This window comes from Hemibagrus wyckioides, linkage group LG02 (genome assembly GCF_019097595.1).
Source record: "Hemibagrus wyckioides isolate EC202008001 linkage group LG02, SWU_Hwy_1.0, whole genome shotgun sequence".
Taxonomy (NCBI): Eukaryota; Metazoa; Chordata; class Actinopteri; order Siluriformes; family Bagridae; genus Hemibagrus; species Hemibagrus wyckioides.
In genome coordinates this window covers 21,750,972-21,778,736 of record NC_080711.1, presented here as the reverse complement: position 1 = coordinate 21,778,736, position 27,765 = coordinate 21,750,972, and the positions used below count along the sequence as shown (strand labels likewise).

Here is a 27,765-nt window from a genome sequence, read left to right as displayed (position 1 = left end):
AGTGTTTGTAATGTGGGAATTAGTTACTTGGTAAAATGTTGTTTGTTATTTAATTTAAGAAGTGAATTGCACTGCAGCTTGTCGTGTCACTGTGTGGATCACGAGCGCAGTAATACACAGCTGTGTCTTCAGTCTGCATGTTCTGTCCCCCTAAGGTCACAGTGTTACTGGAAGTGTCTCAAGAAACCACAAACTTGTCTTTAAGTGAATCTTTCTTATTAACACTGCCATTATAATAAATGGTGTTGATCCATTCTAAAGCTTTTCCTGCAGGTTGTCGAATCCAAGCTGTTCCATAGTGGCTGCTGCTATCAGTGATAGAAGCTCCAGACACTTTACAGGTGATGGTTAAAGTCTCTCCTGGCTTTATAAGCAGTGAGTCTGGCTGGATGAGCTCAGTAGCACAGAACACATCTGTGAAAAGAGAAAAAGAAAAGGTTGACATGTCCAACTGAAAGGATCAGATGAAATAATAAAGCTTCAATCCAAACACTCACAGGGGGCGAGAGCCAGCAGCAGCAGTGGAGCTGAAGCTAACATGTTTGTGTTGAAGGAAGACTAATGAGCAGTTGAAAACTGATCTATTTCCAGTTCACTCAAATTCATCTGAATCTCTGCCGTAATACATGAAAATAATAATAATTAGATAAACAATCCTTTGTCATTATCAGTCATGTGTAAGCTGCACTCTAGAGAATTACATTAACACAGAAATGATTCTCATGTCAAATTTGACTCTGACATGGTGAAATACTGCAGTGTTTTCTGAACAGCATGAACTACATTTAACATTATAATCAAACCGTTCAATAGAACATGATGTTCATTCTGGTATAGTCTGCACTCTAGAGGCTTTAACTGATGAATCCAGAGAGAAATAGCTGAGAAGATTCTAGATCAGGTGTTTTTAAATTCTGAAGAAGAATTGTAATCTCTAGTGAGCAGAAGGCAAAGCTGAAATCTAATATCTATCAACAACTCAACAGTGAAACTATTCTCTATACTTCTTCTTCTTTCTTATTCAAAAGTTTAAAATGATCTTCTTCAAGAAATTGAATCAGGAATCAAACAGGTGACTTGTCTTCTGTAAATTGTACAACTGTACACTCAGTGTTCCTGAAATGACATTTGTTCTCTTGTGGACTCCTGAACACATAAAACCTGCAGATGCAGACAGAGAAATTTAACTTTCATGTAGAGTCATGTAGAGAACCAGAAAATGAACATTGTTGATGCTGTTAAAGCCAAACTGCCAGTATAAAAGTACAGATATAATGGGTGATCAGAAATGGCATCACTTGGTCTTTAGAGAGCCTGAATGGTGGGTAAGATTTTCAACATTTCAAGAAAACATTAAAGTGTTTAATACACATTTATTTATTTCTGGATTGTAATATAATCAATTGTAAACAAAATCTAATTGAGCTTTTCAATAACCGTAGAACATAATAGATAAATGATTACAGTACATGTGACTTGTTCAAAATAAACACTGTGTGAAAATGTGTGTCTGGTTTTAGTACAGCTGCTTCCTTAGATCCAGTCACTGTGGCTTCTCGAGCGCAGTAATAAACTGCAGTGTCCACTGTCCTCAGAGACTTGACCTCTAAGTACTGTGTTGTACTTAGAGGTCAAGACTTGCTGAGACATCTTTTGTAAAGGTGAGCTGGTTCTTCACAGTCTCTGTATATATTGGTTGATTTTTGCCAGCATCCATCTGGCCAAGCCATTCCAGAGCTTTCCCTGGTTGCATGTAGTACTCAGTCATATCAAAGCTGTGTATCTTACAAGAGATCTTCACAGTTTCTCCAGGTCTCTTTACCACAGCAGGAAACTGGTCCAGTCTGATCTCATCACTGCTGACACCTAGCAGATAAAACATAACAATCCAAGATGATCATCAACACAGACAAGATATTCTGAGGGTAGAAATATAAAGTAAAGTAGTCTCAGGTACCTTTGGTTATCATTATAACAAAGATGTAGTAGTGAGTGACCCTCTGCCCCATCATCAACCTCTTTGATTCAGTCGTGTGACAAACTTCTGGTGAGCAAGAGGCTGATTTTTTTTTTTTTTTATAATACAGGACAAATTTTCATAAAAAAACTTAATGTATTAGATTTCATAGTTTCATGAATCCTTCGTGAAAACAAGTGTGCTGCTGCCCCCTAAAGGTGATTTTTATATTCAGGCGTTTGTAGTAGAGATCCTGACAAGTACATTTCGTTTGATCTCTCATCAGAGATCTCAATGATCTCTCATTTTGTGCTGCTGAATAGACTCTGTGTTTCCAAATTCAGGAATTAACTATTGACCTGTAGTGTTCTTGCAGCTGGGCATAAGAAATAGGAAGAATAAAAGCATGAATAGTACAGTATATAGACAACTAGTCATCAGAATCATTGTCCTGGAGCTGATTTGCCAAGACATTATAATGTAAATGTGATAAATAACATGGGAATTATTATTAATATTAATAACTACTAGAAGAGATTGGAATAAAGAAGAAGATCTCAAAGCTGAGTGTAAATAGATGTTGTTCTTTATAATAAATGTCTCTGCAGCTTCCTGCTGAGGGAATATTTACAGCTCATGAGGACGTGCTTGTGTAAGTTTTTGTACAGCTCTGGAGTCTGTTGTGTCAGTGTGAGTCTCGTGCACAGTAATAAACTGCCGTGTCTTCAGCTTTCAGACTCTTCACATCTAGGTACAGCATGTTTTTACTGGTGTCTTTATTGATGGAGAACTGGCCCTGCAGTGACAGAGTGAATATAGTGCCATAGTGCCAGTGTCAATACATTGACAATCCACTCCAGTCCTTGTCCTGGTTTCTGATAGATCCAGTTCATGTAGTTGCTTCCCACTGAGAATCCAGAGACAGTACAGGCCAGAGTGACCGACTCTCCAGGTCTCTTCACCACAGAAGCAGAGATTAGGAACTGTCCATAAGAATCTAAAAGAGAAGAGTAGAACTAGGTAATGGTATCTTATAATGATTATAATTCTAGTAATTATCTCACATAAAAAAACTTACATGAAATGAGTAGTAATAAAATACACTGTCCTAAAATCATCCTTCTCTGAGTACTGCTTCACCCAGATTTAAAGTGTATGGTAGTGTTATCTATCACAGAGCTCACTGGAAACTAGAGCAGTCAAGAACATGCTGTTTATACACGACTCTATTTGAATAGGGAGTGTCCATGACCACTATGGAGGTGTTCAATCCACAACCACATGCTGCTCACTGTATAGCTATCTGAATGATAAGGTAACTTTATAAATCCCTACAACAGAATGTTTCTCTATCAGAAATGGAACACAAGTCAAATAATTTTTGAAGATGCCTTACTTATCTAATGAACACATTAGGAAACATTCAAGAACCTGTTTTACTAAATGTAGCTATTTATAATAAATGTCTCTGGGGTGCAGGTCCCTGCTGAGGGAATATTTACAGCTCAGGAGGATGTGCTTGTATACGTTTCTGAAGTCTTTTGTGTCAGTGTGGCTGTCGTGGACAGTTATATCTGTCCATCACTGAACATAAACAGGTTAAAATTTGGGTTGTTGTGTCACAGTAACTCATTTTGGAGCACATGGCCCGCTAAAGCCCCTTCCTGAAACAGACACCGACACTGAGCACAACTGATAAAAGGAACCAATTTGTTTTGTGGTTGTTTCATAATATTACTTTAATATTAAAAGTACAAAATGTTGTTTTGAATTCATAAAAATGTCATTATTTTCAAAATGCTGTGATAAAGGAGTAAAACACATCGGGACATGCTGTCATTGTTACAGGACAGTTCAGAATATACAGGCAAGATCAAGCTTTAGAGAAGGGTTTGAGTGTTTTTGTGTAATTTTGCACCACATCAATTATTGCACCTCACACTGTGAGAACAGACTGTGTGTTAAACACAACACACTGCTGGAAACATGCTGTATTATTCCTGAATCCACTCAGTAAACACTGATTCCATCTGTTGATTAAAAATCCTGTAAAATGAAAACTCTTTCAATAATGTTTTCTTTTTTATGTAACTTTGTATGACTGTGTTTTAAAATGCTGAAAATTATTACAATTTTATTCCAGTGAAAGAAAGTGAATGTGTGACTGAGATGATTTATTAGTTGCATTGAGAGGATGTGTGTAACATGTCTCATAAGGTTTTTGTAAGAGGAATCCACTATTCTGTCTCACTGTGGTTCACGAGCGCAGTAATACACAGCTGTGTCTTCAGTCTGCATGTTCTGTCCTCCAATTGTTATTGTGTTAGTAGAAGTGTCTCTGGAGATGCTGAACTTATTTTTCAGTTTGTCACTGTAAGCTGTATCCCCATCATAATAGATGATTCCAATCCACTCCAGAGCTTTTCCTGCAGGTTGTCGGATCCAAGCTGTATTATAGCTTGTAACTGAATATGAAACCTTGCAGTGGATGGAGAGACTCTGGCCTGGCTGGACTGTCATGGAAGCAGGCTGAGTCAGTTCCTCACCATGTACATCTGTGGAGGAAAACACATGGTGATATCTCACACAATATCTGCTGCACCTTTATTCTTCATCTAGTAAATGAATGAATTTGATAAAGCACTCACAAGAAGCAGCTGCCAGCAGGAGCAGTAGAGATGTAGAGAACATGGTGTGTGTTGTTTGTACTGGAGTCTTCTCTGTTCTCCAAAGTTTAACAGACACCATCACATCATATAAATAGAGTGAGATCCAGCTCTGATGCTTGGATTTGCTTATCTGCTGATGATGGGAGGAGAATGTATCTGAAATGTATTTAAATCATGAGGAGGAGATTCATCTGATGGAGGATATGTGGGTTTATAATGGGGAGAACAACTCTTTTGTTTGAGAAAAGACACTTTTATAAATTTTATAAACCCCATTATAAAAAGATTTTATATTTGGAACATTCTTTTTTTCAAACAAAGTTCATGATATAATTTACCTAAAACTGTCCATTTTTTTTGTTTATCCATTATATGCTCTCAAACTGTCTGTAATGTGATTAGGACAGATGAATTTATACAAAATACAGTATACCTATAAATTGGAATAAATATTACACACATGTTTAGTGGTCTAAACTCTTATATGGTACAACGTGTCAGACAATGTCATTTCTTTCCACCGTGATGGCACACTGTGATCAAGTCTGCGATGCTTCTGCACCATAATCAGAATGATATCTTGAAAAGCTAGAACTTTATTTGAGGTTGAGAGACATGCAAAAGAGAAATTAAAGCTTTCAGATTTATTTATACTAGACAATGTTGAACACATGAAGTCTTTTCCAGGTCAACACATTTATTTTTAATGTAATAATGAATAAACTGCAAAACTTAAATTTAGTAGAATGACTGTGAGTTAAGTAACATTTAACTCTGAATTTAACTCTTTATTGCGGCCAGCCTAAGGCATACCTGTGCAATAATCATGCTGTCTAATCAGCGTCTTGATATGCCACACCTGTGAGGTGGATGGATTATCTCAGCAAAGGAGAAGTGCTCACTAACACACATTTAGACAGATTTGTGAACAATATTTGAGAGAAATAGGCCTTTTGTGTACATAGAAAAAGTCTTTGAGTTCAGCTCATGAAAAATGGGGGCAAAAAAAAAAGTGTTGCTGCAGCAGCAGCAGTAGGGATGTAGAGATCATGGTGTGTGTTGAAGCAGAAGAAGTAAAAGCTCTTGGTCTTTGTTGCTTAAATATATAACAGGGACATTTGCATAGAGACACTTCTTATCTTAGGGACAAAATGGGATGGATTCCTGTACACATGAAAATCTTCTCATCTAATGAACCTCTGTAATCTGTGAATATAAATCTATAAAATATGGAACATTAAGAGACTTTATCAGGTCTCTGAATTTTTTGAACAAGATCTCTTTATTTATAATTTTACAATATACAAACAAAAAACAGAAGAAATACAACATAGCCCAACCCAACCCTCTACCCATCAGACATAAAGCATCAATTACATTGTACAAAGAAGACATGAGAACAACAACAAAAAAACAATAAAAAAAAAAATAAAATAAAATAAAATAAAAAAAAAAAAAAAAAAAAAAAAAAAACTGTTCTTGGGGCTGTGTTTCCTACTTGTGCTTTTCAACAAATGACAAAAAAGGTTACCAGTTTGCATAGAATTTTTGGGAAGATCCTTGCAGGGATCTTATTTTTTCCAAGAGACTGCATGGTCTCTTTAATCCAGTGAGGGAAAGTAGGGGGGTGGGGGTCTTTCCGTTTAAGCAATATTAATCTTCTAGTAAGGAGTGTGCAAAAGGCCAATATTTCACAATTATAGCTACTTCTGCACAGGTTTTGTGTTACAACACCAAATACCGCTATAAAAGGAGATGGGTCTATTGGCAAACCTATTATTTCTGAGAATGCACCAAAAATCAATTTCCAGAAGTTATACAAACACAGGCATGTCCAAAACATATGTAGAAGGTTTACAGGAGTTTGCCTACATCTGTCACAAATAGGGTCTATAGCTCTGGCCAGAATGTAGATTTAGCCTTAACTTTTGACCAATGGAGTCGGTGTACCACCTTAAATAGTTGACATATAGATGACAAACAGATCTGTTTAATAATATTCTGCCAAGTTATCTCTGAAATTTCATTCAGATCCTCCTCCCATGCCTTTTTTAAGCAATCTAAATACGCCAGGTTATGCTGATTGAGGAGGTTATAAATTTTGCCTATGATTTGATTGAAATCTTTTCCTACCTTAAAAATAGAGTCTAATAGGGATGCAGAAAGTTATGAAGGAAAACAATCAATATGTGAAACCGGAAAATTTCGTACTTGCAGATATCTAAATAAATGGGACCTGGGAATCTTAAATCTGTTAACTAATTCATCAAAAGACGCAAAAGTATTATTTATATAAAGATCTTGTAATGTATATATCCCACTCTTAACCCAAATATCAAAGGCATTGTCCATTATTGAAGGAGTGAACATATGGTTTTTACTTAAGGGGGCATGTAAGGAGAGACTATGAAGGGCAAATGATTTTCTAAATTGATTCTAAATCTTTAGGCACTGTGTCACTATAGGATTAGAGGAATAGCGAGAGACAGGTTCAGTCATTGGAAGTTCAGAGCACATTAAAGAGGATAGGGAGACAGGTTCGCAGGAATTCCTCAGGTCTGTTAAGAGAACTCACTCTTCATATACACATATTCAGTAAGGAGTAAAACACTTGGGGGTGTGTTTTAATAGGACAATAATCAAGGAGCAGGTGGTGTGATGTCAGGAACTGTAGAGGTGGTGGGTGTATGTGCCAATAATTAATTGTGTAAAGTACAAAGAAAACAACAAAAAACATTGTGTAGTTCTGCATACTTTGGCTGAACTGTGTCAGGGAGTTACTGCTACAAACCTGAAGATAATTATTTTCCAATATTCAGTGTGACTAATTATTATAATCACAATTCCTCTTATACAGCAGCAGTCTGTGAACGGTTACAATTTATTTATTAATTAATTAAAGAAGAATACGGTATAAACTCTTTGTTTATAGTTAACAGTTAATGTTGTGGAACCTTTGTGAAATGTATGTATTTAATAATCACTGATTAAAAGTTGGCATTTTTTCTGTAAACGTTATTATTTCCCTTTTTGGTCCTCTTTGGAAATTTGATTTTAAGAGACAGTCTCAGTGTTCAGTGTCTCAAAGACATAAAAATGATGGAGTATCTAACTCTGACTGAGGATATGAGAATATGTTGTACTTATGACCACTTTAAGGAAACATAAAATGGTACAGTATATTTGTTAAGCTCTAGCGCCACCTGCAGATCTTGTGAAAATGCCCTGTATATTGAATGCACTTTTCTCTTTCACCACATCTGTGGGAGGATTTTGGACGGCTGATTAAGATGTTTGTACCACTGTGGTTTCTAGCACAGTAATACACAGCAGAGTCCTGTGTACTCAAACCAGTCAGCTGCAGATACACCATGTTTTTGGAGTTGTCTCTGGTAATTTCCAAACGTCCCTCAATGTGTTTGGCATATATAGTTTTACTGGCATCATACCAGATAACCCCAATCCATTCCAGAGCTTTTCCAGTTTGTTGTCTGATCCAGTTCATGCCATAGCCACCAAAGTTAAACCCAGATCCTTTACAGGAAAGACTCAGAGTTTCTCCAGGTTTTTTTATTACTGAACCAGTGGGAATAGATTCAAGACTTTGACACTGAATACCTGCAACATAAACAAGAAAATATTAGTGTATAATAAACAATGAAAAAGATATTTGAGATTCAGCATGAAAACTCACCAATGAGGCTGATAAGTAGCAGGAATGAGGAGAGTGGGATCTTCATGGTGAGTGTTGATGAGACTCGATCGCTCCACTCAGCTCAGCTGCACATAAATACTGCATGGACACACAGCAATCTGGATTTGCATCATGATGTCATGATAGAAAACATGTGGGAGTCATGATGATGTAACAGAGAGGAACAGGAACTAAACCTTCAACCTTCTCACACAAATTCTAATCTGTTAAGGTGATTATATTACATACTACATTATAATAATAAGCTACTACATTATAATAAGTTCTTGTTAGTGATATTATTATAGTGTTTATCGTGTGCAGTAATGTTAGAAATCTATACTACAACTATTTCAAAAATAAAATAACTTGAAACACTTGGTTGTCATTATTTATTTATTTATTTATTTATTTATTTATTTATTTATTTATTTATTTTTGTCAGTGTTGTATAGTCAGGAGTTATTGGGACAGTTCCTTGGCAGACTCCTAGGGGTCCTGGCAAGTGATTTATTTATTACTGTGTTATTCCTGTGTGGGCGTTGCCACGCCCTTTCCTAATGTATTTTCCTGCTTTCTCACCTATCCCTTGTTTTCCCTTGATGTGCTGCTCTATATATCTTTGTCCTTCTGTATTGGTCAGTGTCGGTCATTATACTCATATGTGTCGACGTAACGGTGTATGTGTGCCGTAAGGCCGGACGCCATGTAATTTATGTTTTTATGTTATAGTCATGTTTTGTTGAGGTTATTTAATTTTCCATGTCATAATTATGGTTTATTGCTGTTACGTTTAATGTAGTTGTGTTTTGTTTTGTTAAATTAAACCAGTGCATGTACTGCATCCCTGTGTTTGGGTCTGATCTGCTACTTCGGGCGATCAAGCTTATGGCAGATATTCGGGTTTAATCCCCTAAAATTGGGATTTACAGCATTCATCTGCCACCATGAACATAAAGAATGACTGGAGTTTTTCTTCTGCTTACTAACCAATGAATGAACTGTGTGTATTTACTGGTGATATATCGTTCATTCTAATAGACATGTTATGCATGGAATAAAACTGGTATTTCAAATTGTTTAGAAATGCTCTTATAACTCTTCTCAGATTGATGGGCAGCAACATCACTGCTGACGTCTTTTCTTCTTGCCGTTGTGTTAACACACACATGAATGCTCCAGAAAAGCAAACTGACAAAACTTCTACTTCTATAGAGATGCTGATGATAAGTTATTTAAGGGCTTTTGATTAGCAGCACCTGGCTGCTACTTACCATATTAATCCCTATGGAAGCAGTGAGGGCATATTTAGTTCTTTACACATGGTTTCTACAGATTAGATTCACTTTTGTTAAATAAATAATGACTTGGTGTAATTTGTCATGTGATGTTCATATGAGGTTGTATTTACCTAATTTTAAGATCTGCTAAGGACAAGATGATTTTTTATTTTAGCATAATACATAAACCCACAGGGTTCAAGAGTCTGTACTTTCTTTTTCATATGACTGAAAACATAGTACAGTATATATTGTGAAATAATTTCATTATCTTTTATCAGTATGAATGTCCTGATAAAGATCACAACAATCTAGATGCAGTAAAAGTCACCAAGTGATAATATATCGAAATATTTTGGTTCTTTGACCTCCATGAATCCACAGGTTCTGAAAATGTAGGTTTGTCATGTGACTGTAGCAAGTATGTGTTTTTGTACTGATGTCTAAGGGGAAGTATCACTGTGTGTCACGGGCACAGTAATAAACTGCAGTGTCTTCTGTCCTCATGCTGTTCATCTGCAGATACACCTGCTTCTTACTGTTGTCTCTGGAGATGGTGAAGCGGCCCTGAACAGCGCTGGAGTAAGTTATGTAACTACTGCTACTTGAGATATATGCAACCCATTCCAGTCCTTTTCCAGATACCTGTCTGATCCAAGACATGTAATAGCCACTAATGTCTAATCCAGAGGCTGTGCAGGTCAGTTTATGAGACTGATCAGGTTTGATGATCACTGGATCAGACTGGATCAGTGTCTGACTGCAGGAATCTGAAACAGAATAGGAGACATTAACATTAAAAAAAGAACGAAAGAAAAAGATGTTTTTTTAAAATAATGTAATAAATAATACTAACATTGAATGAAGATTGCTAGAGTAAAGTAACTCAAAACACTGCCTAGTCCCATCTCAAAGAATTAAAATGATTCCTGCTGCTGTAAATGAACACAAACTGCTGGTATGTTGTTGGGCTGAATGTTTCAGCATAAATGGTTCAAATACAGGATTTCATTTGCATGACACGCCCACTAGAGATATAAAAACATTCACAGAGGAACAGCTGAGATGAGAAAAAGCTTCCTGTAAGACTCTGGGTGTGTTTCATGCTGTCAGGTTCATCACTGCTCTTTACTCATTAGATCTCAATCTTAAATCTTGTGAATTTTGTGTGAATGATGGAATAAAGCATCTGCTTCTCTTTTTTTACGTATCCTTTCTGAATAAACCACAAGGAGCAAAACCCTTAATCCAGTAGACTTTGAGAGGATTTCTCTAATATGTTTTAGCCTTCAGTATTTCACATAAACCTATTATATGAAATGTAAATATTTCACACCTGCTAAAGAAATTAAAGCATTCCCTTAATGAATTAATCTGTAAAACTCAAACCTACCAGAGGTTTCACATCATCATGATAATGACTGAGGGATAATGGAGGATAGAATGTATTTTTTATTCTGTTTTTATATCATACTACATATCAAGTGTAAATTTGGTAATATTCAACACAAATATTCCTAAATTATGATAAATGAGATGATTGATAATGAGTCTCATACAGAATGCAGTTTATGGATTCACTTTTTTCACTTTATTTGTTAAACTCTGCTGCCTCCTTCAGTTGTTTCAATTATTGCACTTCACACTGTGAGAACAGACTGTGTGTTAAACACAACACACTGCTGGAAACATGCTGTATTATTCCTGAATCCACTCAGTAAACACTGATTCAACTGTTGGTTAAAAATCCTGTAAAATGAAGGGATTAATAATAGTTCAGAATAAACTTATAATAAACTCTTTCAGTAATGTTTTATCTTTTATTTAATAATGACTTTGTGTGACTGTGTTTTAAAATGCTGCAAACGATTCTGACTTTATTCCAGTGAAAGAAAGTGAAAGTGTGACTGAGATGATTTATTAGTTGCATTGAGAGGATGTGTGTAACATGTCTCATAAGGTTTTTGTAAGAGGAATCCACTATTCTGTCTCACTGTGTGTAACCAGCGCAGTAATACACAGCTGTGTCTTCAGTCTGCATGTTCTGTCCTCCAATTGTTATTGTGTTAGTAGAAGTGTCTCTGGAGATGCTGAACTTATTTTTCAGTTTGTCACTGTAATAAGTACTCCCACCACTATTGATGTATCCAATCCACTCCAGAGCTTTTCCTGCAGGTTGTCGGATCCAACCTGTACCATAGCTCGTAACTGAATATGAAACCTTGCAGTGGATGGAGAGACTCTGGCCTGGCTGGACTGTCATGGAAGCAGGCTGAGTCAGTTCCACACCATGTACATCTGTGGAGGAAAACACATGGTGATATCTCACACAATATCTGCTGCACCTTTATTCTTCATCTCGTAAATGAATGAATTTGATAAAGCACTCACAAGAAGCAGCTGCCAGCAGGAGCAGTAGAGATGTAGAGAACATGGTGTGTGTTGTTTGTACTGGAGTCTTCTCTGTTCTCCAAAGTTTAACAGACACCATCACATCATATAAATAGAGTGAGATCCAGCTCTGATGCTTGGATTTGCTTATCTGCTGATGATGGGAGGAGAATGTATCTGAAATGTATTTAAATCATGAGGAGGAGATTCATCTGATGGAGGATATGTGGGTTTATAATGGGGAGAAAAACTCCTTTCTTTAACTCTTTTGTGTAACCATGCCTTTCTACAGTATTCATGCTGTAATCCACCTATAATTGTGATTTATAGCATTCATCTGCCTCCATGAACATAAAGAATGAGTTTTTCTTATGCTCTCTAACCAACAAATGAACTGTGTGTATTTACCAGTGATATACAATTCATGCTAATAGATATGTTATGCCTGGAATAAAACATTGGATGTGATATATATAGTTTTTGTGAAAAAGAAAGTACACTCTTAAATTCTAGGATAATTCAAACTGTTTGTCAATCGTCTTATAATCATTCCCAGATTTATGGGCAACAACAGTTGCTTCTCAAACATCTCGGCTGATGTCTTTTCTTCTTGCCTGAATGCTCTAGAAAAGCAAACTGACAAAACTTCTACTTCGATAGAGATGATGATGACAAGCTATTCAAGGGTACAGCATGTTTTTATTGGTGTCTTTAGTGATGGAGAACTGGCCCTGCAATGACTGAGTGAATATGCTTCCCACTGAGAATCCAGAGACAGTACAGGACAGAGTGATGGACTCTCCAGGTCTCTTCACCACAGAAGCTGAGGACTGTCCATAAGAATCTGGAGGAGAAGAGTAGAACTAGGTAATGTTATCTTATAATGATTATAATGCTAGTAATTATAAACTTACATGAAATGAGTAGTAATAAAATACACTGTCCTAAAATCATCCTTCTCTGAGTTCTGCTTCACCCAGATTTAAAGTGTATGGGAGTGTTATCTATCACAGAGCTCACTGGAAACTAGAGCAGGCAAGAACATGCTGTTTATACACGACTCTATTTGAATAGGGAGTGTCCATGACCACTATGGAGGTGTTCAGTCCACATCCACATGCTGCTCACTGTATAGCTGATCTATATTATATTTAAGTCTGCATTTTGGGGTTTTTGGTGTAGAATGTAATCAGCATTCTTCAAAATTAAGGGTACATCAAAAATATATGTACAGTAGGTTATAACTGCAGTAATTTACTAGCAGCTCTGAGTTCATTACTGAAGTGAAACTCACAGGATGAAGCTGCCAGCAGCAGCAGAACTGGAAGGAACATCTTTTATCTAAAAGCAGTGCTAAACTCTCCAGAGCCCACAGTGACCGTGGCTGATATTTCTCTATATGTAGCTGTAAGGGGAACATTTTGCATATTCATTTACATATTGTTATGATGGTGTTCTGCAGGTTTTAATAATCACAATGGAAATGTTCCTTGGTGATTAAATTTGTTTGTATTTATTTAAGACTCAATATGCAAGATAAATGTTGGTGTATAGTATGTAAATGACTTTCACCTTCTGATTTTAAAATGTTTCCATAGTTCTCACTCTGTCACACTGTGAAATATTTCTGTGATTAAAACAGCAAGTAGGGAAAAATTTTATACTGTCTGGACCTCATGTTGTGTGTGTTGTATTATTTTTTCTTTGCCTAAATTTAGAATTGAATTAAGTAATCTAACAACAGTAAATGTACAAACAATCAGTTAAAGTCGGCAAGTGGTAACATGTAAGTCAGAGACACTGTAAATAGTTTGGTTCTTTGACCTCCAGGAATCTAAAAAGTGGGTTTGTCATGTGACTGTAGCAAGTATGTGTTTTTGTACTGATGTCTAAGGGGAAGTATCACTGTGTGTCATGGGCGCAGTAATAAACTGCAGTGTCTTCTGTCCTCATGCTGTTCATCTGCAGATACACCTGCTTCTTACTGTTGTCTCTGGAGATGGTGAAGCGGCCCTTAACAGTGCTGGAGTAATATTTGCTACTACTGTCAGATGTTATAGTTGCAACCCATTCCAGTCCTTTTCCAGGCGCCTGTCTGATCCAGTCCATCCAGTAGCCTCCAATGTCTAATCCAGAGGCTGTGCAGGTCAGTTTATGAGACTGATCAGGTTTGATGATCACTGGATCAGACTGGATCAGTGTCTGACTGCAAGAATCTGCAAGAACATACAAACATTTGTGTTAATGTTAAAAAAGCAAGTAATAAAATACTTAAAATGTTTCTTTATAACAAATAATAATACTAACATCGAATGAAGATTGCTAGAGTAAAGTAACTCAAAACACTGCCTAGTTCCATCTCAAAGAATTAAAATGATTCCTGCTGCTGTAAATGAACACAAACTGCTGGTATGTTGTTGGGCTGAATGTTTCAGCATAAATGGTTCAAATGCAGGATTTCATTTGCATGACACGCCCACTAGAGATATAAAAACATTCACAGAGGAACAGCCGAGACGAAGCTTACTGTATGTTTCACATTTTCAGGTCATTAACTGTTATTCTTGTGGTATTTTCTAGTGTGCCCTAACACTCCTGCTGCTTGTATTGAATTATTATTGCACTGTGCTAAGCATAAATACACAAACTTTCCTGATCCTGCTCATTTATCATTTATTTTCAAAATATTTTATAAAACCCCAAAAATGAGTATAACTGTAAAATTTATAAAATAAACTGAATATTGTTGTTAAATATAGATCACTTTTGCAGAGTCCCAAAAAAGCAATTATCTGTTATTTGAGTTAAATGAAGCTGGAGAATGATTAGAGTGTTTAAAGAGAGAGATGCTGAATGTGTTAAAATATACTGAGAAGGGCTTCTTTACAAAGACTGACATCTAGAGGCATAAAAACAAACAAGTAGAGAATTATAATTTAATAATAATTTATACTGTATCCTGGAATGAGGGTTTCGTTGAAAAAATAAATGTAAATCTGATTTTACAGACATTGTATAATTTTAACAGAAAAACACACCTGCTTAGCTAACAATAACTAAAAATCCTCTAGGAAAAGAATTTATAACTAATTACAAACTTTGACAACAAATTATGATGAACATAAGATCATTGGCATTTTGGCATCTCTATAAATGCAAAGAAAAAAACTAGCAGATATCTAAATGTTATATTTTGATGTTAAATAAATGCCTGATTCTAATTATTGTATTTTACACTGATGTTTAAGGTAAAAAAAAAAAAAAACAGTCTACCTATTACATTAGGAAATATCACAGCTATATCCAGCAGCCCCTTCAACCTGTACACCAAAACAGGAAAAGAGCCATTTTGCGTGCGCTAACATTATATAAACTCTGTCCCTGACAACACCTCAATAAAGCCTGATGACCAAAGAGCAGATCCCACCAGTACAGCCTCAAGAGCAAACATGCTGCTTATTTATTTCCTGGTGCTGTGCATATCTGCATCTTGTAAGTTCACACATTTGTTTAAAGCATCTATCATTGTACTTTGTGTAATTGTTCTTGAGATTTTTTAGAGAAATTTGATTAATATGTACTTTTTACATTTTTTATTGCAGTTGTTTTTGGCACAATCAATTTTGCTCAGCCAGGTCTGTAAGGACGCGCTCGAGGCAGGCGTAGTAGAATCTCAGAAGTGAAGGAAGTTGTGACATTAATACAGTGCACACACACACACACACACACACACACACCTGTTAGAAATGAACAGCTAATATATTTTAAATTGTTGTATATAATATTTTATCTGTACTACTTTTTACTGACACATACCTCTGTGACTACTGTAACTTCACGAATAAAAAAGTGATACAAGCTGATTAAATGGTTCATATCATGAGATATGAGTTCATAGAGTTCACTGCATGTGAGAGTTAAATGTAAATTACTGTAAACTAACTCAAACATTCTGAGTGGCTACAAGCGTCGTCTTTAAAAGAAATTCCCAAGAGGAGGATTATCCAGCGAGAATTACTTTATATTTGGATTTACAAGCATGGACAGTGACAAGGCCAAACAAAAACAAAAACAAAAAGGTCGAGAAACATTTCACTGAAAAATGTCTGAAATATAAAATTACCAGAATGACAGCCGACTTCTGAGGGTCAAGGCTGGTGCTCCGGAGCTGGATATTTATCTCAGTGACCTGAATAAAGCACAAAGATTAAAATTTGCTGTTTCAACCAAAAGCACCTAAAGAATACACTAAAAATAACAGAAATATGAAATTACCAGGGAATCAGCTGACATCTGAGGGTCGTGTTCAGAGCAAAGGAGCTGGACGCTTGGATCAGTGACCTTAATACACACACACACACACACACACACACACACCAGTTAAAAATGAAAAACTAATACATTTGATATTGTAGTATATAATATATTAATCCTAGTCCTTTTTCCTGACACATACCTCGGTGGTCTCGGCTTCCTCCACATCATCAACAACAGATCCTGGAAAACATTTGACACATTTAACCACATCAGTATGTCACGGAGATGACAAATTTCATCAGTGGAAACTGACATTCATGTAGGAAAGAAAATATTTCAAGAAGACACTCTCTCATCCCCTTCATGTCTTTAATCAGAGTGTTATATTAGTGATCAGTAAGGAGAAACGAGTCTTATTGAAGAGGAAGGGAAATAAAAAGGCGAGTTGGTGAGGGACTGACTCTTTACAGCTGCTACAATGATGCGCTAACAGGAACTCACTCATTACCACAACATTCACTCTAACTATTAACACATCAGAAGAAACAATGCCGAGACCAAGAAGAGAAATAAAACACTTCAACGAGAATAATAATAATAATAATAATAATAATAATAATAATAATAATAATAATAATCCCGGTGCTAACAGTAACTCCGCTTCATGTCAGGCTTCGTGACTCCGCCCTGTACTTGATTATTTTCATAAAACTTCAAGACTATTTCTAAAAGTCTAAAAGTCATGATGTTGTGCCTCGAAATGTTTTAATCCACAAAATAATCACTTTTATACTTTAAAATGCTCTTGATATGAGCCATGTAGCATCGCCGGCTAATGTTAGCGCCTTAGCTTTCGACTAGCTCTGTTAGCTAAACTACACAGGAGATTTGATCCTGTTTGTCCTCTGTACCGATTAAAGTCATTCATTTTCCACACACACTCTCTTTGTAAGTTCTAAAGCGATTAGAAACACACAGACTGAGTAAAAAGTGAGCTTTTCTCACCGTGAGCAGCTTGAAGTTCAGCAGCTTGAAGATCGCTGCTCCTCTTCAGCCAGCGATACGCGCAGTATCCCGCGGAGGTGAGCGCGAGCATCCCGGCGGCGCAGGCCAGGCCCCGGCCTGTCCATCTACCTAGGAAGGGAAGATACTTACCTAAATCCATCATTTCTCTCCAAGAAAATCTGCTGTTTATCCTTGAAATATCTCCAGGTAATCCGCAGTGTCGCTGTCTCCGTCGTTTTCTTTTGAAATCTCTTTTAAAAGCCTTCTAGATGACGCAAGCACGCGCTCTGGACTTTTAAATGAAAACCACAAAAAGGGGCGGGACTTTCAAAAAACATCAACATGGCGCGTTATATTCTTAATATTTTATATAAACATTAATTAAGGTTATAATGCATGATGATTATGTTTCAATTAAATCTGATAATAAATGGTTAATAAACACACTTCCTGTCATAACAGCTTGTCCTATTCACTTATATCAGGAGGCAGTAGAGGGCGCCGCTGTGATTTGTATACAGACACGTCAATTCCTCCGCCATGTTGGAAGGGTCGACGTTCTGTTGGAAACCAGTGGAGGTTTTATATGCAGTATATGGTCGACCCTCATGAAATCATGTTGTAACTCGCGCTGTTTTTAGTTTTTCTCTTAACAGCTTGGTTTTAATTACAACAGGATTTATCTCCTTAATTATTTTAGCTGTGAGATTTCTCAGAGGCCTGAGCCCAACCACTAAAAAACAACACCTAAAGACAATCATTTGAAGGGGTGTCCCAAAACTTTTGGCAATATTGTGTATTTCAAACAACAAGAGTGAGCTCAGCTTCCCAAAAAGATAGCTGCACGTTTAATGTAACTTAATTCCACATAGAAGAGCTGGTAAACAATAGTCAAATCCCATTGCACAATCATATTGCATATGCGACTGCACCTTTCATTTTCATTTTTGGCCTAGGATGATTTTTCTATTCATTTTTGTCGTTTTTGTATTCATGTGTGGCAACCGTTCAATCCAGCAAATGAGTAATAGCCAGAAATGAACTTGATCTTGTATTATAGGTTAAAAAATATGGATATTTTAAATGTCCAACCCACAGGAGAGAATATACATCTATAGTATACATTTATCTCAAATTTGAACATATTTCATATTGTCTTCAATAATGAGCAAAAGTGTTAAAGTCAAATACAATATATAAATAATAATAAACCTACAAATCATGTTAATTATGTTTATAAAACATCTTAAGAATCAGTGGGATAAGGTAGACTGGGGAATTTAGAGCATTACTAATTACTAATTACTAATCACAGTACCCTGTTCATACACTTAACAAAAACCTTTTAGGGTTTACTTGAAAAAATCCTCATAGCGATGTGCACTAGCACTTTTTAAGTAAATATTTCTGCTGGAATAACAAGTACAACTCACTTAGGAGTATAAAGTAAAATGTACTTACCACTAAACATAACCTTCATGAAGATATCAAGTATTGTAGATATGTAGATCTCTATAAATGGAGAAAATTGTCAGAGTTTAATTATCTTGGTTTAACGTTGGATTCAAAGCTTAGTTTCAAAAAGCATGTAAAGAAAATGGTGAGGACTATAAAATATAACTTGATAAATTTCAGACAAATTAGACAATGTCTTCCCACTGACGTAGCTACGACTCTCATGCATGCTACAATTTTTTCTCATTTGTCATATTGTGCGACATGTTGGGGTCAAGCAGGAGAAACAGTTATTAAACCTTTAAGATCTCTTTATAAACAGACTTTAAAAACTTTGGACAAAAAGCCTAACCAGTATCACCACTGTAGGGTTTTGGAGAAATATAATTTTTTGAGTTTCGATAATTTTAGACTTTTTACAAATTTGTGTATGGTATATAAAATTCTAAATGGTTTGGCCCCTCCCATACTTCGTGTTTTTGTGCACCTCCGCTCTGCAGATTTTTTAAGATCTACTAGATCTTTTCGGATGAAAATTAGCCTTTTGGCTAAATTCGGTGCATTAAATGGACACATTTATGTTTATAATTGTACATGGTCCCTTTTCAAATAAACCTCAATAAAAAAAAAAAAATAATAAAAAAAAATACTTAATTATATTTAAGTCATAAGTTCTATTTAATTAAACTAATTAAGTAGTCAAGTTTTTACAGACAGAAACATCACTTTCATCCACATATGAAGTAAATCTTAAATGTCTGTAGAATTTCCTGTTGTGAATTAAATAAGTAGATTTTATTATATTGTTTTCTGTTGGATATTTTTAAGTATTAATTTTCTTTTGATAAATGTCCAAATAAATATAATTATTCTTTTTTCTCTGAAATTAAACACACACACACACACACACACACACACACACTACAATTAAACTGTTTATTTTGTAAACATTAAACAGTAATAATTCATTAGTTTCTACATAGCTACCATCATCTGGTACAGTATTTAAGGTGTGTTCAATACCAGCTGATCATTATAAACTACAAAAATCTTGGGTGGGGCAAATGTACAGAGATCCAGAGGGACTGTGATTCTTATAAGAGAAAACACACCATTCTGTGTAAGTAATGTCCAAAAGATAGGGGGGGGTGGGGCTGGGTGGGGGGTAGATTTGTAATAGCAACAGGTTCATTATATAATGTTCCCCTGATATTAGACAATATTTATGTCCCTAATAGGGACTATGTATTATTTTTAAAAAATTTCTTAACTAGTTTTTCCAATTTGACTTCACCTAAACTAATCCCAGGAGGGGATTTTAACTGTGTGCTCCACCCCACTATGGATCAGTCACATTATGAATTTTTATGCATATAATCATTTTCAATTGTCAATAAAATGTAGGAGAAAATGTTATTATATGCATTTGGAAGTATTAACAGTTGTCATCAAAATCTACTTTCAACAGACTTAAACCATTTACATTTACAGCATTTACAAGGTGTTTGTGTTCACTTTATGAATATTTCTGCAACACAAAAGATCTCGTATTTATTTCTTTGTTTGTTTGTTTGTTTATTTATTTATTTATTTATTTATTTATTTTTTCTCTTACCAGGTAAATGCTGCTTATGATGACTTACTCCTCCATAACAATGTCAGGTGGCTGAGTAAGGGAAGAGTCTTGGAGAGGTTAGGGTCATCAGGAAAGATTTGGACATGGATTTGTCAAAGCCAGCCTTTACTTGGATTTTCTGAGGAATGATGATAGCATAGAGCTTGTGGCCTTTTTAGTGGACATAACATCTCAGCTAAATGAACTGAATCAGAGGCTCCAGGGCAAAGGCAACATGTGTGATCTGATGGCAGCAGGACTCTCCTCTGAAAGGCGGCTGGAGATCTTTAAGAGTGACATCACATGGCCACATATCCACTTTCCAACTCTTCTCCAGCAGACTAATGGCAATCACCATCATCACCATCTTTCCTTTTTGGAGAAGCCTAGCTGAAAATTTCAGGGAGCGCTTTGAGGGCTTCAGTGTAGGCAGACTAGTGCTGCTCTGCATTCCATCTCCATTCCTGGTCAAGAATGTTGAGGAGTTGTCAAAAGAAACAAGAGCATCTTCCCATGGGCAAGCATGGCATCTCTGCAGACTGAACTCTGGGTCGACCTATCAGTGCGAGTCTTCTCAGTAATGAATGTTGTGAAGAACTCATACTGCAGCAGCTTGACTAATTAACATTTAGGCCAGTGTCCCCGTCTAGCAACCACTCCTTTTGTGCCATGGTTTAGGCAGCTGATGGAAGACAGACAGAGCCTTTTCTCACATTAGACTGCTCTCTATTATGTTATTTTTAGCCTGCCTCTTGAACACTTTAAATTATTTGTTTTGCCATTTGTTATTAATGTATTTTGAACGCAAAAGTCACTTTTTTCAATAATAGTGTTGATTTGTTATGCATGCTTGCTTTTTAAAACCAAGTTTTATGATAACCAATTGTTAAAAGCTGAGTCTCCTGGGCCTGAACACCTCTCTCTGCAACTGGATCCTGGATTTCCTGACTGGGAGACCTCAGTCAGTCGGGAGCAGTATCTCCAGCACCACCACACTGAACACTGGAGCTCCTCAGGGCTGTGTGCTCAGTCCATTGCTGTTCACTCTGCTGACTCACGACTGTGCAGCAATGCACAGCTCCAACCACATCGTCAAGTTCGCTGATGACACGACCGTGGTGGGTCTCATCAGCAAGAACGACAAGTCAGCATACAGAGAGGAGGTGCAACATCTAACAGCCTGGTGCAGAACCAACAACCTCTCCCTGAACGTCGACAAGACCAAAGAGATGGTTGTTGACTTCAGGAGAGCACAGAGTGACCATTCTCCGCTGTCCATCGACGGATCCTCTGTGAAGATCGTCAAGAGCACCAAATTCCTTGGTGTCCATCTGGCGGAGAACTTCACCTGGTCACTCAACACCAGCTCCATCACCAAGAAAGCCCAGCAGCGCCTCTACTTCCTGAGGAGGCTGAGGAAAGCCCATCTCCCTTCCCCCATCCCGACTTTGTTCTACAGACGGACCATCGAGAGCGTCCTGAGCAGCTGCATCACTGCCTGGTTTGGGAACTGCACCGTCTCGGATCGCAAGACCCTTCAGCGGATAGTGAGGACAGCTGAGAAGATCATCGGAGTCTCTCTCCCCTCTATCACGGACATTTACACCGCACGCTGCATCCACAAAGCCAACAGCATCGTGAATGACCCCACACACCCCTCACACACACTCTTACACACCCCACACACCCCTCACACACACCCCACACACCCCTCTCACACACCCCACACACCCCTCACACACACTCTTACACACCCCACACACCCCTCACACACACTCTTCACCCTCCTGCCATCTGGAAAGAGGTACCGGAGCATTCGGGCCCTCACAACCAGACTGTGTAACAGTTTCTTTCCTCAAGCCATCAGGCTCCTCAACACCCTGGACTGAACTGTTCTACACTCTCTCTCTCACACACACACACACACACACACACACACACTCTCACTCAGGACCGAACTGTATATCAACTCTCTGTCTCTCTCACACACAGATACACACATACCCTCTCTTGACTGTGTGGACGCACACACACGCACACACACAAATGAGGTAGTGCACACTTATTGCACTACCTCAACCTGTCATCCGCTGCTATAGTTATATTTATGTTTATTTCTATTTGCACTACCTCAACCGCTGCTGTGTATTTTTGCACAATTATTTTTGTACAATACTTTTTTTTTTTTTACATCATTTCACTTCATCTTATCTTATTTCACTTACATTCCAGTACACGTTCTTTTCTTTCTTTTTGGCGCTAAGTGTCCTGTGTTCTTTTGTGTTGTCTTTCTTGTATTTATTGTCTTTTGTACTGTCTTGTCTATGCTCTGTTTGCACCTAGCTGCACACTGTGGACTTTACGTGGCTAATGACAATCTTCTGTCCTAGCTCTGTGGTGTTGTTTTTATGTTGAACTTTGTTGTTGTATGTTTATGTAGCACCAGGTCCTGGAGAAACGTTGTTTCATTTCACTATGTACTGCGTCAGCTATATGTGGTTGAAATGACAATAAAGCTTCTTGAATCTTGAATCTTCCAGAACTTGGACATTGATGAAAATTCATATTTGGACCTTCGAATGTCCCTGCCCTACAAAATAACTAAATCCGCCATGTCTATTAATACTTTTTTGAGACATATACATTTCCTGATCTCTGACGTTTCTTATATCCAAGCCATAAGCAGTTCTCTTTTTTTCCCCAGTGCATCGTTCATATCCACTTTGGGAGTCTTTAAAAGGCTATATTACGGGGGAAATAATCTCATTTTCATCGAGGGAGAGGGGAAAAAAAGAAACCATCAACTAAATGATCTTTTAATCAAATTAAACAATTAGACTTGAAATGTGCAATTAAGCCCTCACCTGACATTTTTAAGGAAAGAACAAAGCTACAGACAGAGAGTGATCTAATAACATCTGAACAGACAGAAAGACTTTTGCTCCAATCTCGCTCTAAATTATAGAAACTTTCGGACAAATGTGGGAAAATTCTTGCTCAACAAATAAGACAGTACTTAACTACAAATACTATAACATCTATTCGTAGGGATGATGGCAGGATCACCAAGGATGAGTTGGAAATCATTTCGGTCTTTGAACAATTCTATACAGCCCTGTATTCATCTGAAATTGATTATAACTGTTCTGAACTTGATTCTTTTTTTAATTCCATTAAAATGCCCCAAATTCCCTCTGAGGATAATGCAGAATTGGAGAGAATTCTTAACCCTTTCATGCACAACATTGATATAAACAGTGGCGGGCCGTGCATTTCAGACCTAGGCCTTCACTGCTGTCCTAACTGAATTAATCCACCTTCATAGCATCACTATAGATACTAATCAACTATTAAATAACGAAGTAAAAAAGAAATTAGTCTACAGTATTTCACACCTCACAAGGAATAGTCAATTTTATTAGGGTTACTTTTCTCAAAAAAGTCATTCTTGATGCCGTATGCAGCAAACTGCAATCTCCGGAGGACGCAGCATCTGAAATGAGACACAGTGAATATAGAAACACTGTATAACAGTGCGCTGTGTCACAGGCTCTTGTAGAGAACATGAATAAAATTACATTACATATAGCAAAAAAAACACATTAACACAATTCAGTCTCACAAGTTTCCTTTCACTGCAGCAAAAAAAAACAAAACCACAGTCCACCCCGGGGATCTGGAATGAAGGCAAACTGAAAACCCAGAAAAAAAGAAAACCCAAAAGCATAAATGGTTCCTGAAAAAGCTTACCAACTATTTTGAAGAATCAAAAGGATTTTCTTAAAATGTCCGCCTTGAAAATGCATTTGTAAGGATGTCCGTGACCAAATCGATTTCTTCTCCTCTGTCAGCCATTGTGAGATAAAATATATATATTTTATTTAGTTTATGTGGTTCGCCGCCTCTGACTACTCCAATTATCCAATCACAAGACATGAAATTGCTGACGTAATTGTATGCCTGCTAGATGACCCCGTGACGCCAACTCGAAATCTGATTGGTTAATGGAGCAGTTTCATTGCCACTCATTTTAATCTACGGGCGCCTGCACTATTGATTCTGAAGGCCTTAGAGCTGGGCAACACATGATGTCAGCCACTGGCTGAAATATGATTGGATAAATACTCTTATCATAAATATACACTACTGGAAGCAGCGCAACCAAGAGAAAAGCTATGAAATGTAGAGAATAGACTATTGGGAATAATTTAATACACATTCATGGAAAAATATATTAAATATATTAACATACAAGTCAGTGATTCAGATCACTGCTGTTTGCTGGCCCTGATGGTCCGCCACTGGTATTGAGTGACCCTCAGCTCCCTCGGCTGATTTTTTTATATAATAGGGTGAATTTGCATAAACATCCTTCAGCTGTTAGATTTCATAGTTTCAGGAGTCCTTCTTGAAAACAAGTGTGCTGCTGCCCCCTACAGATGATTTTTATATTTAGGAGTTTGTAGTAATGATGCTGCAGAAAACATGTACATTTCATGTGATCTCTTGTCAGGTTCTGTGCTGCTGAACAGACTCTGTGCTTCTAAATTCAGGAAATTAACCACTGACCTGTAGTGTTCCTGCAGCTGGTATCACAAATAGGAGGAATAAAATCATGAATAGTACAGTATATAGTCACAACTAGTCATCAGAATCATTGTCCTAGAGCATTGTCCATGTAAATGTGATAGATTACAATGGGGATTATTATTATTAATATTAATAACTACTAAAAAAAAACAAGATTGGAATAGAGAGAAAGATCTGAGTGCTGAGTGTGAATGGATGTTGTTCTGCATAATAAATGTCTCTGGGGTGCAGCTTCCTGCTGAGGGAATATTTACAGCTCATGAGGACGTGCTTGTGTAAGTTTTTGTACAGCTCTGGAGTCTGTTGTCAGTGTGAGTCTCGTGCACAGTAATAAACTGCCGTGTCTTCAGCTTTCAGACTCTTCACTTCTAGGTTCAGCATGTTTTTACTGGTGTATTTAGTGATGGAGAACTGGCCCTGCAGTGACTGAGCGAATCCAGTGCTAGTGCCACTGTCAATGTATCCGATCCACTCCAGTCCTTGTCCTGGTTTCTGACGGATCCAGTTCATGTAGTAGCTCATTGAGAATCCAGAGACAGTACAGGACAGAGTGACCGACTCTCCAGGTCTCTTCACCACAGAAGCAGAGGAAGTCAGGGACTGTCCATAAGAATCTGGAAGAGAGTAGAACTAGGTAATGTTATTTTATAATGATATAATGCTATTAGCCCACAGTGACCGTGGCTGATATTTCTCTATATGTAGCTGTAAGGGGAACATTTTGCATATTCATTTACATATTGTTATGATGGTGTTCTACATGTTTTAATAATCACAGTGAAAAATTTTCTTTGTTGCTTATGTTACTTTATATTTATTTAAAACTGGATAAGTAAAGTTAAATTTAGTATGTAAATGACTTTTAAACTCTAAACTGTTTACATAGTTCTCACTCTGTCATATTGTGAAATATTTCTGTGTTTTAAACAGCATGTAGGGAAAATATTTATACTGACTGGATCTCATTACACAGACTCCTGAAGGATGCAGGAAAGCTACACTGTTGTGTGTGTTGCTTATATTTTAATTGCATGAATTCTGAATTGAAGTATGGAACTTTGCATCAGTGTAAATGTCCCGACAATGTTCACAACAATCCAGTAATCCAGTACACTGACTCATTTAGATTAAACATTTAGATTGTTTGACCTCCATGAAAATGAAAATGTGGCTTTGTCATGTGACTATAGCAAGTATGTGTTTTTGTAGTGATGTCTAAGGGGAAGTATCACTGTGTGTCACGAGCGCAGTAATAAACTGCAGTGTCTTCTGTCCTCATGCTGTTCATCTGCAGATACACCTGCTTCTTACTGTCGTCTCTGGAGATGGTGAAGCGGCCCTGAACAGTGCTGGAGTAAGTTATGTAACTACTACTACTGTAGATGCTTGCAACCCATTCCAGTCCTTTTCCAGGCGCCTGTCTGATCCAAGCCAGGTATTAGCCACTAATGTCTAATCCAGAGGCTGTGCAGGTCAGTTTATGAGACTGATCAGGTTTGATGATCACTGGATCAGACTCGATCAGTGTCTGACTGCAGGAATCTGCAAGAACATACAAACATTTATGTTCATGTTAAAAAAGCAAATATGAAAAATCCTTAAAATGATTCTCTATATGAAATAAATAATAATACTAACATTGAATAAACATTGCTAGAGTAAAGTAACTCAAAACACTGCCTAGTCCCATCTCAAAGAATTAAAATGATTCCTGCTGCTGTAAATGAACACAAACTGCTGGTATGTTGTTGGGCTGAATGTTTCAGCATAAATGGTTCAAATGCAGGATTTCATTTGCATGACACGCCCACTAGAGATATAAAAACATTCACAGAGGAACAGCCGAGACGAAGCTTACTGTATGTTTCACATTTTCAGGTCATTAACTGTTATTCTTGTGGTATTTTCTAGTGTGCCCTAACACTCCTGCTGCTTGTATTGAAGTATTATTGCACTGTGCTAAGCATAAATACACAAACTTTCCTGATCCTGCTCATTTATCATTTATTTTCTAAATATTTTATAAAACCCCAAAAAGTGAGTATAACTGTAGAATTTATAAAATAAACTGAATATTGTTGTTAAATATAGATCACTTTTGCAGAGTCCCAAAAAAGCAATTATCTGTTATTTGAGTTAAATGAAGCTGGAGAATGATTAGAGTGTTTAAAGAGAGAGATGCTGAATGTGTTAAAATATACTGAGATGGGCCTCTTTACAAAGACTGACATCTAGAAGCATAAAAACAAACAAGTAGAGAATTATAATTTAATAATAATTTATACTGTATCCTGGAATGAGGGTTTCGTTGAAAAAAAAAATGTAAATCTGATTTTACAGACATTGTATAATTTTAACAGAAATACAACACACCTGCTTAGCTAACAATAACTAAAAATGCTCTATGAAAAGAATTTATAACTAATTACAACCTTTGACAACAAATTATGATGAACATAAGATCATTGGCATTTTGGCTTCTCGATAAATGCAAACGAAATGCTACCAGATATCTAAATGTTATATTTTGATGTTAAATAAATTCCTGATTCTAATTATTGTATAATACACATGATGTTTAAGGTAAAAAAAAAAACAGTCTACCTATTACATTAGGAAATATCACAGCTATATCCAGCAGCCCCTTCAACCTGTACACCAAAACAGGAAAAGAGCCATTTTGCGTGCGCTAACATTATATAAACTCTGTCCCTGACTACACCTCAATAAAGCCTGATGACCAAAGAGCAGATCCCACCAGTACAGCCTCAAGAGCAAACATGCTGCTTGTTTATTTCCTGGTGCTGTGCATATCTGCATCTTGTAAGTTCACACATTTGTTTAAAGCATCT

At 36.9% G+C, this 27,765-nt stretch overlaps 1 pseudogene and 3 gene segments (V, D, J or C); all 4 read right to left on the bottom strand.

Moving 5' to 3' along the window:
• Window positions 1-49: 49 nt before the first annotated feature.
• LOC131364527 (immunoglobulin heavy variable 4-61-like) lies at window positions 50-540 on the bottom strand (annotated as a pseudogene).
• A 3,524-nt stretch (window positions 541-4,064) lies between these two features.
• On the bottom strand, window positions 4,065-4,677 carry LOC131364101 (Ig heavy chain V region 5A-like). The segment is given in 2 exon segments: window positions 4,065-4,512; window positions 4,606-4,677. Coding segments are annotated over 2 exon segments (351 nt in total).
• A 3,142-nt stretch (window positions 4,678-7,819) lies between these two features.
• LOC131364522 (immunoglobulin heavy variable 3-33-like) lies at window positions 7,820-8,366 on the bottom strand. The segment is given in 2 exon segments: window positions 7,820-8,244; window positions 8,321-8,366. Coding segments are annotated over 2 exon segments (471 nt in total).
• Window positions 8,367-12,667: 4,301 nt separating this feature from the next.
• On the bottom strand, window positions 12,668-17,344 carry LOC131364514 (Ig heavy chain V-A2 region P-MU-3-like). The segment is given in 6 exon segments: window positions 12,668-12,835; window positions 13,977-14,207; window positions 15,287-15,311; window positions 16,115-16,180; window positions 16,448-16,488; window positions 17,254-17,344. Coding segments are annotated over 6 exon segments (618 nt in total).
• Between the last annotated feature and the right edge of the window lie 10,421 nt (window positions 17,345-27,765).